The sequence below is a fragment of the Aquarana catesbeiana genome, linkage group LG04, assembly GCF_042186555.1.
Source record: "Aquarana catesbeiana isolate 2022-GZ linkage group LG04, ASM4218655v1, whole genome shotgun sequence".
Taxonomy (NCBI): Eukaryota; Metazoa; Chordata; class Amphibia; order Anura; family Ranidae; genus Aquarana; species Aquarana catesbeiana.
The window spans coordinates 515,527,841-515,543,744 of NC_133327.1; the positions used below are offsets into that span (position 1 = coordinate 515,527,841).

At 39.3% G+C, this 15,904-nt stretch overlaps 1 protein-coding gene across 10 annotated transcripts in view; it reads right to left on the reverse strand.

The window, feature by feature from the left end:
* The window catches only part of UTRN (utrophin), a 1,071,426-nt gene that overhangs the window by 52,311 nt on the left and 1,003,211 nt on the right, over positions 1-15,904 (reverse strand). For 8 of the 10 annotated variants that reach the window (XM_073627744.1, XM_073627752.1, XM_073627743.1 and 5 more), the window contains 3 exons: positions 8,320-8,456; positions 4,291-4,329; positions 3,774-3,839 (listed from right to left, as the gene is read on the reverse strand). In XM_073627744.1, coding sequence (XP_073483845.1) covers positions 3,774-3,839; positions 4,291-4,329; positions 8,320-8,456 — 242 coding nt within the window. The remainder of the gene's footprint in view (positions 1-3,773; positions 3,840-4,290; positions 4,330-8,319; positions 8,457-15,904) is intronic. The other 2 variants (XM_073627745.1, XM_073627748.1) reach the window with 1 other exon arrangement.

The window sequence follows — 15,904 nt, forward strand, 5'->3', positions numbered from 1 at the left end:
TACTGTACAGCTCACTCAGCCCATTATTTTTTGTTGTTCAAATTCTGGCTACTGCATTTTAACACCTTTGGTCTACGAGTGTCCATTCACCTGGTGATTAAGTTTAACCCAGATGTCCTGATGCGATGAAAGTCTGTCTAAGGAGGATCCTATTGGTGTTCATGCAATCTATCTCCCCATGTGTATAGTGACATCCAAGTGGAGGATTTGCAAGTGTATTTGACTGCTTTTGATTAAGTAGTCCATCATTGGGGTAAGAATGAACCTTTCCTTCTTGGTGATGGATTCTTCCCAGCACTTTCCTTTGTGTAGACCTACACCTATTGGACTGTTTTATTTGAGATGTCATATTTTCTCAACATTGGCAATTTGTAATTAATTCTTAGCGCTGCATTTTGTGATTTATTCTATTTTGTCTTTTTGCCAGGAGATTTGTGTCAGGAGCTGTTTTGCTATTATTAACGCTATCATTCATTAGCGCAGATATTTTTGTTTTTTATTACTGTTTTTAACCATTAAGTTAGCATACTGCATACGCCTATATTTGATCTTGAGGGCATTTCAAACCAATAAACATGTATTTCCATGCAGTCAGTGACTGCATTGTATTGTCTTTTGCAAGCAAGACCAGAGCTTGACCACTGTTGCATTAAAGTAAGTTTGGATACGTGCAAATGTCCTAATTTTAACCACATACACATGTGCAGAAATATTTTCCCGGTTTACAAGTAACCCAATTTTATGGTTATTTTATTTAATTTAAGGCACAGACTTATGACAAAAATGGATGCTTAAATTAGTAAAATGATGACTGCAAGTCATACAATTTTTATTCAAAGGGGCATAAAACATAAAAGACTTGAAAGTGTTCTACAGTCAGATGCTTACAGACATGAAAGCAGATCTGCACCTTTAATTTTATTATTCCAGAACTGATGCCTTTTCCGAGGCACTGGATGCCAATTATGACTGAAGAAAGAGTCTTTGCTTTGAAGTAAACTTCAAGAATTTTTCGTTGATGAAAGACAAACAAATAAACTTCCTTTTTAATAAATATGTAAATAAGTGTTCCGTTTCAGCTTTGTGAAACACATCAGCATTACCAGGCTGTGCACCCTTCTCCTATCTATTTTTCCTACTCACATCGGATAGGAGATGACAATGTTGTCAGAGATACACAAATAATAAATGTATAAGCATGTTTTAAATCAAAGACTTTTTTGCTAATTTGCACATCTCAAACAAACTACAAGCTTTGGTAGAAAACTTTATGCAGACTATTCACTCATATTAGCAACTGCAGAAGCTTAGAAAAGTTGTTGGCACACCACATGACCTTTATCAATATGCAAATAGCAATGGCATGTAAAAACCTATGTTTAAGAATTAGTGTTGTGCTATAAATATGTGAACTATGAATTTTAAAATAAAGTGTGTGATTTGTGTGTCAGAATAATATGCAATCAAATAAATATCCAGCAAAGTGATTAATAAATCAACTGTGACAAACTGTGAATACACAAAAACAATCTACTTTTTGAACAAATTCCATAAGTTCCTAATGCAATTTCACTTACAAGATCGTATCATCCACTCAAAACAATCCGTGATGAACTTCACTCACAACTGTGTCCACTTTGGTGCTCCACCACCCATGTGCAAACAAGCTCCTTACATGATATTAATGGCCTTGTATGCATGAAGTATTTAGCCCTTTTAAAGTAATGAGGATGTCACTGAATCAGTTCACTTGAGACTTTGGTACCGATTTCACAGAAGCTCATACTGATCTCAGCTTGGAGAGGGAACAAATTGGCTCCGTAGTGTAAGACCCATTTCACATGTGGCAGACTCCACCAGGTCCGCTGATCTTCGCTGAGCAGACAGATGGCTTGTTCGTGTCCGCCTATGCAAAGCAGACAGAGACACAGCCCGCTGTCCTCTATGTGCGGTCAGATATAAACAGAGCACCTGTCTGTTTACACCCGAAGGCCACCAGATCCAATCAGCTAGGTGGATGTTTTTAGCGCATAGGATCGGATTGGATGCTGGTGGTGTCAACAGACACATGTCATCTGTGAATTTTTGGGAAATCTCCCTGACCTTGTTCAGTGGGGGCAGGACCAGGAAATGTGTAAGGTTGAATACTTGTCTTTATTGCACCTCCAACAAAATGTCAGTACAATCTAGGAATTGTTTATGAAGTATTGTAGGCACTCTGTACCACCTGGTTAGTATCTTGAAATTAGTTTCTTGGTGTTGTGTGCAGATGGAAGACTTTATCTTTTATGATTGTTGTGGTCAAAAGGAAATCTTTAAAGTGGTTGTAAACCCTTACATATACCCAGTGAAGTGACTATCCTCAGATAATACAAAGAGATTAAACAAATCCTACGTAAGTTGTACCTGTTTATTTGCAGTCTCCTCTTCACTACATCTGTACAACATCTAGAATTTCTAAAGCTTGTCTGAGCTGTCAGCAAAAAGGGGACAGACAGCTGAAGTTACAATCTGCAGAGCTCAGTGAGGCGAGCTCTGAGAGCTGATTGCATGGAAAGGAGACCCCCCCCCCCCTTTACACATGAACAGAACTGAGGCTGTCAATCGGCTAGAGACTCCTCCCCATCACCCTTTTTCTCTTGGTGTCAGGAAAACTTGGCAGAAGTGTTCTATGCTGATAGCTGAGGAACTAAGCAGCAGACAGAAATGACATTAAAGGTTTGATTTACTAAAACTGGAGGTGGCAAAATCTGGTGCAGCTGTGCATGGTAGCCAATCAGCTTCCAGGTTTTCTTTTAAAGCTTAATTTAACAAGCTGAAGTTAGAAGCTGATTGGCTACCATGCAGAGCTGCACCAGTTTTAGTGCATTAACCCTTTAGTGCACTTCACTGAGACAAGTACTCACTATAGAGGGATATGCTTTGTTCATATTTCATGTTTGAGATTTAAAAACCACTTAAAGTCTTGTTTCCTTTTGATTAGAAAGGGGCTTTTGTAATCCTTTTAGGTGCAGAGACAGAGAGAGAGTGCATAATGGAGAGGGAGTGCCTAATGGGGTTCTGATCGGAACAGGACACAATAATTTAAGTGTAACTAAATTATGGACTTTTACTGGACATCCTACAAAAAAGTGGACTGTTTTGAGTATACACAGTTGATTCATGAATAACTTTGTTGTATATTTATTTGATTGCATACTTTCTGACAAACAAGTCACATATTTTATTTTGGAATGTATTCATAGTTCACATATTTAAAGGGCTCGCACAACACCTAAACATTGCATTTATCTTGTATACATATATTTTTGAGTTAAGCTTTCCTTTTTTTCCTATGGTATCCAATCAGTATTCAGCTTTCAGCTGTTTACAATGCATGGTCTAATGAAGACTGATCTCTTATTTGTTGATGTGTTGGTGTGCATCATCAATATTTGACTTGTTTTACTAAATAAGCAGACACGGCTTTCATTAAAAGCAATAATAAAGGCTGGCAGTAGTATAAACATGGTGAATTAAATGATATATTTTCACTAAGCTAAGTGTTCACTTTGTAATATGAAAATACACATACATTCTTTATTCTTTTAGCAAATCACCCCTTGTCTATTGCTACCCACTAGCATAAAAATAATGACAACATTTTAAATAATGTTAAAACTGGCAATCACCATACAGTATTCACAATATAATATCTATACATTTATACGTTCAAATTGTAATTTTACTCTATAAGCATGTCCTCCATATAAGACTTATGCATGGCTACTTACCTGCTGGCATATTGCTCTATTCTGGAATGTGTATCATCATCAAATAGTTCTGGTGATTGCAATGGACTAAAAATGAATTGAAAGAAAAAGAAGTTATAAAACAACCCCCAAAAAAAAAACTATTAAGAGCTGTTGTACACAGGTGCTTATTGTGTACCCATTTGCATTCAATGTTCATTACATTTGGGTTAGACACTACTGGGATAGTGATGCATGGGGGTTGGAGGCAGCGCCAAACAAGTTCTGTTGACTTAAGCTACTGACTTGCATTTAGATCAGACTCCAAATCCTGTTCACTGTTTTTGTGCTTCTAGTATTGTTTTAAGTATCATCTTTTGCTGTGTTCATTCAGTTTTACCTGGCCTGTGGGAAATTTGACTGCAAATGGGACATAGGTAAATTGTACACTAAGCCCTGTATACACAAGTCCAAATACAAATAGTGAATATTAAAACTCTACACCTAAATTCTATTATTTTAGACGTGAGCACTTTAAAATACACATAGATATACTCACTCAAACTGGTCAGGCCACATGCTGATGAGTGTAATAGGGCTGTAAGGGGACAAGGAGGAGACCAAGAGAGAGACACTTTAATGTCATGTAAGCGACAGCAGAAAAACCACAAAGCCCATCCTTTCTTTCCCCTCAAGAGGCAAAAAAAGGTTCTGAAAGATCATAGATCATAAGCAAGATTCCTGGAGGGCTGCTATTAAAATATTCGCAGCAATGCAGCACATGTGCCTAATTCTTTCATTCTCCAACAGTTCCATATAAGAACATTGCTATAAGTCTTTCACTTAATAAATGATTGTGCACCAGGAATTGCAGTGAGGTTCAACGGAGCTTGAAGCTAGGTTAGAAGAATCCGATTGTGCCAGAAATTAATAGCAGCACAGAACAATATAGAAAACAAGAAGCACATCCATAGAAATGACCCTGAATAAAATATACTGTAGACAATTAAAATACAGTGAATAAGACCTGTCACCCTTAAATAGAAAGAAGATCCCCTCATAGCCCGTTTCATAAGGGACTGCAAAGTAATGTTTATTTTTAAAACTTAGCAGCTATATATGTTCAAAATCAGATAAAATGCTAAAATTTAACAACATTTTATTTTGGAATAAAAAAACATTGTATCACAATATTAACCTCCCTGGCGGTATGATTATTTCGGATTTTAGGTGCTGAAAGCGGTACCATTATTTTGCATGGAAATTTGGCGTTTTATATTGTAGGTCTGTAAATCTTAACAATAACACACTTAAATCTGTCCAAACCAGAGTCTAGTAGATATCCCGGGTATGATAAAGTTTGAAACACAAAAACATAAATTATAATATAATAAATAAAAATAAATAATTAAAAAAAATTTTAAAAAATAGTAATAAAATAAATTTCCCCACAATTCACTATCGCTCAATTCTGCAAGTGTTCTAATTTACTATCGCTGTTTTCTAGCTGGTCTAAAGCCACTTTTGACGTAAAGGGACACTTTTTGGTTGCTATGGACAATCTCCAGTTTCCAGGCAGAAAGAACAGTGTATATCATGTAAAACTGCATGCAGGGCATGGGCCAGAGCACTGGGGACAAAAGGGATGTGAAATCATTTCATACAGTACTGTAATCTGTAAGATTACAGTACTGTATGTGTTATGATTTTGACAGTTTTTTGAATTTGCCGCCAGGCTCCGCCCCCGTGCGTCGCGCCGCTCGCAGGGAACGGAGCCTGGCACGGAGAGGCTTCGGAGGAGGACGGAGCCCTCGGACATTGCGGGGGACATCGCAGGATCCCGGGGACAAGGTAAGTAACGCCGCCCCAGGATCCTGCAATGCGATCCCGAGTGTGGCTCGGGGTTACCGCTAATGGTACTGAATTTTAACCCCGAGCCACACTCGGGAATACCGCCAGGGAGGCTACAGTATTTAAACTAAAAAATGTAAAAGTCTATGTAAAATCCAACCATGTGCTTTATGTGTACCTGCCACCAACAGCGCAAAATGATTTAGATAGCAAAATTGTAATTGTACAGTATTTGTAGTACAGGTAAAACAACACTACTGACAAAGAAGATGATCAATCGTCACTTGCAAAACTGCTAATAAAAATGCACTGTGCGACTGAAATCTGTGAAGGTCAGCGCTGGTTTTAGCTTTGCAATTTTCCTAAAAAGTACCATGGCTTGTTAGTGTAAACATATTATATGCTTAAAATAAATCTAAGCATGAAGAGAATATTTGTACACAGGATTACACCCAATGGCTTCTAAATGTGACTCTGTCATGACAGAAGCATGGGGGATGCCATTGCAAGCCTCTTTCTGAAGATTCTAGATGCCTGGCTGTGCCTGACATAGTTCTATTTCAATCACAGGCACAGAACAAAAATGCTTTAAGAGGGCTTTCACACCGAGCTGTGGGGGGCGTCGGCGGTAAAGCGGTCGTTTTAGCGGCGCTATTTGTCCGCTAGCGGGGCGGTTTTAACCCCCTCTAGCGGCCATAAAGGGGTTAAATCTGCCTGCGAAATGCCGCCGGAGTGGCGTTTTGACGGCGGTATCGCAGCGCTGCCCCATTGATTTCAATGGAGAGCAGCGGTGGAGGAGCGGTAAACATAAACACACCGCTCCTTCACCGCTCAAAAGAAGCTGCTGGCAGGACTTTTCCTGACATCCTGCCAGTGCAGCGCTCTGGTGTGAAAGCCCTCGGGCTTTCAAACTGGAGACAATGGAGCAGCTGTTTGAGGGCGGATTGCAGCCGCTATTTTTAACGCTATAGCGCCTGCAAAACGCCCTCGGTGTGAAAGGGGTCTTAATGAGTTAAAGAACGTTTTACCTCTTTACTTGTTCCAGATCATTGAAGCAGCCAATATGGATGTCAAAGCATCAGAATGACAGCCATAAAATTTGTATTTTCAAAATGAGGATTAGTTCAGAACTGGCAGTCTCCAGTAATCTCTAATGACATAGTCCCCTTAGGCCATGAGTGTATCTTAGGTAATTTTGTATTGCTTGAAACAACTTCTCACTTTTGAAAATAGTATCTGAACATATGCATTACTTAGAAGCAGGAAGCAGCAAAGGCTGCATAGGTCTTAAAATGTCAAAAAATGATTGTTGTCGGTTTTAAAATATTTTTGTTGATAGGTAAAGTGATTCTAAACCCTGCTAGTGCACTCATGATAGGGCACACTAACAGCCACCGATTAACAGGAACAATGTTTTAAAATGTTGGTATTCAATACATTTTCAGAGCTTTCCTAGTGGAAGTCACGTGTCTTTTGTCCCGTTTTCCCCAGCAGCATGGCCCGGGCACATAGCCTACTGTGAAGGAAAACCCTGGTTACAACAGCCTGGGTTGGATGCAGGGATAAGGCAGATCTTGTCACATGTTCTGTGATATTTCCCCAACTTTTTCCACCCCCCTGGGCCATGCAAAGCAGAGTGGCGCTGTCAGTCAAGCATCTCATCCGCCCACCAACACCTTCAGGCAGATTAGGTCCTTGACTGACAGTTCCAAGCCACTTTGCACGGCCTGAGAGGAGGGCCTGAAAAAGCTGAGGTGATATCACACGACAAGCGTCCTGCTCCAGCCTACCCCTGCCTCCAACCTGTAACCAGGGATTTCCTTCACCACATGCTGTGTGTAGACGCTGCTTACTTACATTGTAGGACAGGAGCATACGCAGCCTGCAGATCGTTGCCACCACACTACTGCTGTCTACAGGCTACACCTGTAACTTATTTATAAATAAAGATTTTAAAACTAAACAAAGGGCACAGACACGGACCAATTTTTAGGAAGGGTTTCCCTTAGACTCCTTTCACGCTTGGGCGTTTTTTAGGTGCTTTTGGGCTAAAAATAGCGCCTGTAAAGAGCCTGAAAAACACCTCCCCTGCAGCCCCAGTGTGAGAGCCTGAGTGCTTTCACACTGGGGCGATGCGCTTGCAGGACGTTAGAAAAAGTGCTGCAAGCAGCATAGTTCAGGCTGTGTGGGAGCGGTGTATACGCTGCTCCTCCACCGCCCCTGCCATTGAAATCAATGGGCACTGCTGCCAAAGCGTCTGCAAAGCGATTCGGCAGTGGCGCTTTGCGGACGCTTTTAACCCTTTATTCGGCCGCTATCAGGGCGCTTTTAACCCCTGCTAGCGGCCGAATAAAGGGTTAAAATCGCCCGCAAATTGCGGCTCTTGAAGCGGGTGTTTTAACCCTTTATTCGGCCACTAGCAGGGGTTAAAAGTGCCCCGCTAGCGGCCAAAAAAGTGCCACTAAAATTAGCGGTGCTTTACTTCTAACGCCCTCCACGCCCCAGTGTGAAAATAGCCTTAATTTTATAATATCTTTGATATTTTAGTTTAGTGACACTTTAATGTGGATCCATTTTTATGAAACTGGAAATGGCCGGGACCTCTCATGTAGACTGTTTTTATAGTATAGGTTCATATTTTAGTCTTAAAGTCACCTTCATATAAAGGAGGCATGTGGTGACAATGAGAATTTCACACTTCCTAAAATAAAATAAAAAAATTATGCAGCTGACTTACGTCTCCATGTTATCTCCTTCAAGAACAGTCTGGACTGGTAAGTAGCCTAATCTGGGATGCTTGTCAAAGTACTTTTTGGAACGAAACTTATTTTTCAGCACCTTCGTAAAGTCTCGAACATCTTCTCCCGATGTTGTCTGAGGGCAGTAAGAAAATGGAATAAATACATCTATAGGAAACAGATGTAACTATTCAGTAACTCTGGCTTGCTGCCACTTTACTTTGTGTCAGTGGGGACCTCTTGGACTAGATAGGTTTGGAATACTGAGCAATTTAAATAATGGAAGCTTGGCAGGAGTTGTCCTCAAGCCAACCAGATTGACAGTGTTCTGCTAAATCTGCATAATAATTAACATAGAAATGTGACTTTTGAATAAAAAGTATGAAATACTAAGATAGAGACAAACTCTGGCAGGAGCCCAACCTGAAGGAAGAAGAGCTAGTACAGATAAATACATTAAGTGTTTGTGACAGCATAGAATCAAAGTAAAATGTGCTAAGCAGAGACTTTGGATAACAAAAAGCTTATGTTATACAGAAATAAATTACAGCATATGTCACAATAACACCTTTTAATAGTGCAAATAGAATTTTTCTGTATGTGTCACATGCCTTAAAGTGACCCTGTCACCACATGGTGCAAAAGAGGCAAAGCCGATGCTGTAAAAGTAGAGCATGTATACTTACATTTCTAGTGTCCCATGTCTTTAAAATTCACAGTTTTGCTGATCCCCGGCTGCGTCAGGCATTCAGCACCTCCAGGATTGTGAAATACCTGGTCTCCACCATGGTTCCTCCCACCAGCTTTTATATCCTGTAGTGACATATGAGGCAGCGGGCATAGCTACAGCGTGTGGCTGGATGAGCAGGTATTCGACGCATGCGGTAGTGCTGAATACCAGTAGTGGCCAGGGATCAATAATCAGCTGAATTTGAAGACATGGGCTGCCAGAAAGGTAAGCATGCATGCTCTTTTTTTAGAGTGTGGGGTTTGCTTACTTTGGGCCCTGTGGTGACAGGGCTGCTTAAAGAACTAAAGGCACCAAGCACATAATGTCTTCTCTATCACATTGTGTATTTTCACATTTCTTTTTTGATATTGTCAACTGTACAAATGAACATAAAGAACATATCCCAGCATTTCCAGAGCCAAGGTCATCCAAGCGCCTGCTACAGTGCATTCGGGCGGCGCCGGCAGGGGGGAGGTCTGGCAGAGGAGGTGCATGTCGTGTGAAGTCAAGGTGCAAGGGAGCCAAGGGGCCGGAACCTCGTGTATGGGTCTGCTGGACAGGAGCAAGGCAAGCCGGGAGCAGGACTGTCAGTGCTGTTTGGACTGGAGTGGGTTGAAGGGACCATCTGGTGTGGAGAGAGACTGTCACTGTGACTCAGGAGAGGACGTGTCGTGTCAGTGAGGTGTCATCATTATCTGTGCTGCAGGCACACTGCTGTCAGTGTCACTGTGAGAGTCAATTTCATGTGTATGTGCCTACCCATTCTAATTTCTTGCCCCTTTGAATCCTGTCCCTGAGCTACTTACTTACTATACAGAAAATAAAATAGGAAATATGTTTTTTGCCTTAATATCTACCTCAAATCACATTGCAAATTGCACATTGTACATGTTTGTAGCCTAAATATTGAAATTTGGACTTAAAACTGTAATTTTGTAACTTTTGCAAATGTTAGTAAAAACGTGGTGGTGCCAGTAAATTTTGAGTGTCATGTCAGTAAATTTAAATCTGGTAGGTTGGCAACACTGGTCAAGGAGGTGGTCTCATTGGAAAATGGAATGGCAGCTAGAGGAAGCAAGCTTAGGTAAAGTAAATCAGGGGTGGACAATAAAGAAGCTTTTCTTTCTAACACATTAATAGCAGGTGCCTTGAGTTACCTGCTCTTAAATTGGAGTATAGGCTTATGTTAATATTCATGTCCTAAATATAATATTACATCATCACAATTGTGTGTATTTTTAGACAGCATACAATATTAGTCAACAGATTTGTAATATGAACACATCAACAGTAATTACAAGCTAAACAAACTGATCCTCTATGGGGCAAGAATCAAACTTAACCTCAGCAGATTTAAAATAAGAAGGAAAATTCTGTAAAATCTAGTGATATTAAAAAGTTCTATCCTAGCCTTAAGAACCATTTACAGTCATAGATAAAACCTCTTTCACTTAGAGACAAATAATCTTTTCCATTTAGAAGTCCTAAATGCTTTTTCCAAACTGCTAAAATGATGAAATAATTTGTTTACGGCTTGTTTTGCCTTAGAGCAAGAATTCTCTAAGTACATATTTTCTCTTTAGCTTTTTCAAAGTCAAAACATGTTCTCAAATGGAAGTGATGCTTCTGAGTGTTTAGGGACATCTCTTCCAGAAAAATGTATCGGTCCACAAGATCTTCAAAGTACAATGGTCCAAAATATACTGTGCAAGTCCCAAAATTGTCCAACATTTGTCTAATAAACTGCAGGCTTACCCCTTATAATTTAGCACTCCTACTAAGAGCTTTCCTAATTCTTGGTGTGAAGCTCAACCAGACAAACAGCTAAGTACATGGATTATTTTTACATACATCTATAGATATATATCTATAATATCTATAGATATATATCTATATATATCGATATATAGATATATATCTATAGATATATATATCTATATATCTATATATATATATATATATATATATACAGTACTGTATGTTTGTAAATATTTTATTGTATCTTTTCATGTGACAACACTGAAGAAATTACACTTTTCTACAATGTAAAGTAGTGAGTGTACAGCTTGTATAACAATGTAAATTTGCTGTCCCCTCAAAATAACTCAACACACAGCCATTAATGTCTAAACCGCTGGCAACAAAAATGAGTACACCCCTAAGTGAAAATTTCAAAATTTGGCCCAATTAGCCATTTCCATCCCCAGTGTCATGTGACTCGTTAGTGTTACAAGGTCTCAGGTGTGAATGGGGAGCAGATGTGTTAAATTTGGTGTTATCGCTCTCACTCTCTCATACTGGTCACTGGAAGTTCAACATGGCACCTCAAGGCAAAGAACTCTCTGAGGATCTGAAAAAAAGAATTGTTGCTCTATATAAAAATGGCCTAGGCTATAAGAAGATTGCCAAGACCCTGAAACTGAGCTGTAGCACGGTGGCCAAGACCATACAGAGGTTTAACAGGACAGGTACCACTCAGAACAGGCCTTGCCATGGTCGGCCAAAGAAGTTGAGTGCACGTGCTCTGCGTCATATCCAGAGGTTGTCTTTGGGAAATAGACGTATGAGTGCTGCCAGCATTGCTGCAGAGGTTGAAGGGATGGGGGTCAGCCTGTCGGTGCTCAGACCATACGCCGCACACTGCATCAAATTGGTCTGCATGGCTGTCATCCCAGAAGGAAGCCTCTTCTAAAGATGATGCACAAGAAAGCTCGCAAACAGTTTGCTGAAGTCAAGCAAACTAAGGACATGGAATACTGGAACCATGTCCTGTCATCTGATGAGACCAAGGTAAACTTATTTGGTTCAGATGGTGTCAAGCGTGTGTGGCAGCAACAAGGTGAGGAGTACAAAGACAAGTGTGTCTTGCCTACAGTCAAGCATGGTGGTGGGAGTGTCATGGTCTGGGGCTGCATGAGTGCTGCCAGAACTGGGGAGCTACAGTTCATTGAGGGAACCATGAATGCCAACATGTACTGTGACATACTGAAGCAGAGCATGATCCCCTCCCTTCGGAGACTGGGCCGCAGGGCAGCATTCCAACATGATAACGACCCCAAACACACCCCAAAACGACCACTGCCTTGTTAAAGAAGCTGAGGGTAAAGGTGATGGACTGACCAAGCATGTCTCCAGACCTAAACCTTATTGAGCATCTGTGGGTCATCCTCAAATGTTGTTAGTTGTAAGAGTGCAAGGTCTCTAACATCCACCATCTCCGCAATGTCGTCATGGAGGAGTGGAAGATGACTCCAGGGGCAACCTGTGAAGCTCTGGTGAACTCCATGCCCAAGAGGGTTAAGGCAGTGCTGGAAAATAATGGTGGCCACACAAAATATTGACACTTTGGGCCCAATTTGGACATTTTCACTTAGGGGTGTACTCACTTTTGTTGCCAGTGATTTAGACATTAATGGTTGTGTGTTGAGTCATTTTTATGGCACAGCAAATTTACATTGTTATACAAGCTGTACACTTACTACTTTACACTGTAGCAAAGTGTAATGGCTTCAGTGTTGTCACATGAAAAGATATAATAAAATATTTACAAAAATGTGAGGGGTGTACTCACTTTTGTGAGATACTGTATATAGATATATATCTATATATGGGCTGGGGTGGAGATCTAATCTTTCTCTTCTGCAGATTCACCTAAAATATCAAAACATAATTAAGCCTAGGTTCACATTTGACATGTCAAATCGGCGGCTATTGCCGGAAATGGCATTGTCCGAATTGGTGTGATGCCGACTTTGCGGCGCTGCACTGATTCCCAAAAATAGTTCCTGCACTACTTTTGGCAACTTCAGGGTGCGATTTGTATAGACATCTGTGCAGAAACCCGCACAGATGTCTCTGAAATCGCCCCCAAAGTTGGACTGACATGCGGGTATGAAAGTTCAGCTGAACTCACACCATTTCAATCCGCTGTCAATGTGAACCTAGGCTAATAATAAAAAATATAAAGTGCTTGTGCAACTAAATAAATACAGATTTCATGAGTACTTTATAATAAGTTTTGCCTAGGGTTATGGTTTACAGGGAGGTAAACAGTGTAAACAGTTTGTTAGCTAAATCTGCACATGTGGGTTATAAAACATTTTATTATATGAAATCTGTATTTATTTGCACAAGCATTTTATAATTTATATTTATTAATTATGTTTGATATTTAATAGATCATATTTCAAGACATATTTTAAAGTGATAGCGCACTCAATTTTTTTACTGTATTACACCTGATTGGCTCCTTATGCTGTTTATCCCCTAACCTATGCTGTACAGACAATACAGTAGACTGCAAGAGGCAAATGCCAAGCAAATTCAGGTACATATACTGCTTGCATTTAAAAATGCATTCAATGATGTATTAATGATTACAAAGCTGCATTGTTTTGTGCCTTTTTATAACTATTTGGAGTTCAGTTTTAAACTGTGTTGAGTTGGATAAGGTAAACTGAGAGATTGCAGAGACTTTGTGACTTTACCAACTTAAACTAGCACTGACAAATGTATAAGCATATATCTCCCGACTGCACCATCAGATGGCATTGAGTATATTTGCACTAAAGAACAAAAGACAATCCGCTGTGCCTTTTCCATGGTTAGTACAGTAATGACTGATTTTTCACTGTCACTCAGTTCTCTTAGGATGGAGAAATTTGTTTTCTGAAATTCTGTACTTCCTTCTGTCAAGCATTGCATGTTTATGGAAACATTTATATAGTCCTTTTGTCAATATTTACTGATAAAGTCATGTGATCGTGGCGAAATGTGTTGGTCGGGACTTAATGATGTTTTTTAATGCACAAACCAGGAAGGAGCTGAAATTACATATTTTATGTGCCGATTCAAACTAAATGCCAAACTGAGGTGTTTTATTAACATTGCGGTGTATCTGAGTGCACTTAGGAGATGGTGCACTAGTAAATGTGAGTGTGTTTTTAAAGGATTTTAATAAATGTGGTTTTAGAAATGGAAAACACTACGTGGTATTTCTCTGCTTGTCTTGAATAATGGTTAGGAAGTGGATGAAGTGGACACTAAGGCCCCAGGAAGGGGAAAGAAAAAAGGCTCTATAATGTGTATGTCAATGTTCCAAGGTTCTAGAGCGAAGCACTGCGGTGGAGGAGTGGTGTAAATCATGGAGTGATAATTGTTTTATGTTATTCAGTACCCAGGACTGATTAAAATTATTATATTGGAACTTCACATTGAATATAATCAATTTGTGTGTGGCATTGCATTAGAGAGTAAGGTTGCCATTTCACAAGTGTATATATACTTTTTTTATGTATGGTTTATATTGGGAGTAGCGCTGTATGTGTATATATATATATATATATATATATATATATATATATGGAATGTGTAGTGGTATTACTATGCTCAGTACTACAAGTAAAACGTTTTTAGTCCAGTAAATATAAAATACTTCATATGAATTGTATTTTTATTTTCAGCCAGCAGGTTTATTCTTTGCTGGACATGCCCGCTGGAAATGAATGCAGATTCCAGCGCAAAATCCTCTTCTTTACTAATGTGTTTTCACAACTATACAAAGAATGGAACTGAGCTTATGTAGCAAAATGTCCTGCCACTGGGGATAGTCTACTTGGGACCATGTGACATACTCATTAGTTTCAGAGAAAAATTAGTATCCTCATTGCTCTGTGAGTGACAGCATTTTGTTTACATCTGTTCTCATCACACTGCAAAAGCATTTCGCTCTCTGAGATCTGACCAGGCAATTATTTTTCTTATTTTTAAGTATAATTGGCTTTTCCACAACACAAATAATAATTACTATTTATCACAGTATCTAAGAGGATATTGTGATAGACAATAGTTATTATAAATGATACAAAGCAATATGTACTAAAAGGCCTCACAAAAAGGTGTCATTTACCGAGACACAATGTATGTGATTTGTCACAGCATTACATTTTTAAGCCACATGTGTTGCACTCATTGGCTCTCCTGGCGAAAATAATCATTATAGCTTAGTGAACTGAACCTACATTGTGTTGTGAAGTACAAGAACATGCTATGGGATTCTGAGTCAGTGACATTGTTCACACTGCTAGACTTAGGTAGTGATGTCAGCTTATTCAAGTATAATATTTATTTAAACATAAAATAAATCGCACTTGTAAAAAACAGCTAGAAAAACTGTATACAGATGTAAATTCAAATTGCCGAGCTTAGTGACAACCATAAATTGATAAAAGTTAACTCAATACATGAAAATTTGAGAAAATTTAAAAAATAAAATATAAATATAAACAGTCCCAATTGTGTCCAGATTTCAAATCCACCGCTGTGATAATGAAAATTGTATGTGATCCAATGTTTGCAACACCTAAGTGCACCATCACCTCAGATTAAGAGGACTCTTACCAGAACATTTGAACCCTTTGTATAAAAAGAGTCAAATAGGCATGTGGATGAAGATTTGATCAGTGGGAATCTTATTGGAAGACCATCTCCAGGGAACACAGTGAAATCTCACAGTCTCTGGAGTAGATCAGCTTATTATGCTATCTAGTGGTCCCAAAATGATTCAATGAGCCATAAAAGCAAAGCAGGGAAGCTCACATAGTGTAAAACTGTATAAATCTTTAATTGAGTTAAAACCGGATGGTATTTCTTACTAAGCGCTTATAACTTTTAACCTTGTTGGTAGAGTAATCCATTTTTAATTCAATTAAAGATTTATACAGTTTTATACTATGTGAGTTTCCCTGCTTTGCTTTTATGGCACGGTTAATAATTTTGGGATCACTGGATGGCATAATAAGCTGATTAACTTCAGAGACTAGGAGATGTCACTAGGTTCCCTGGAGATGGTTTTT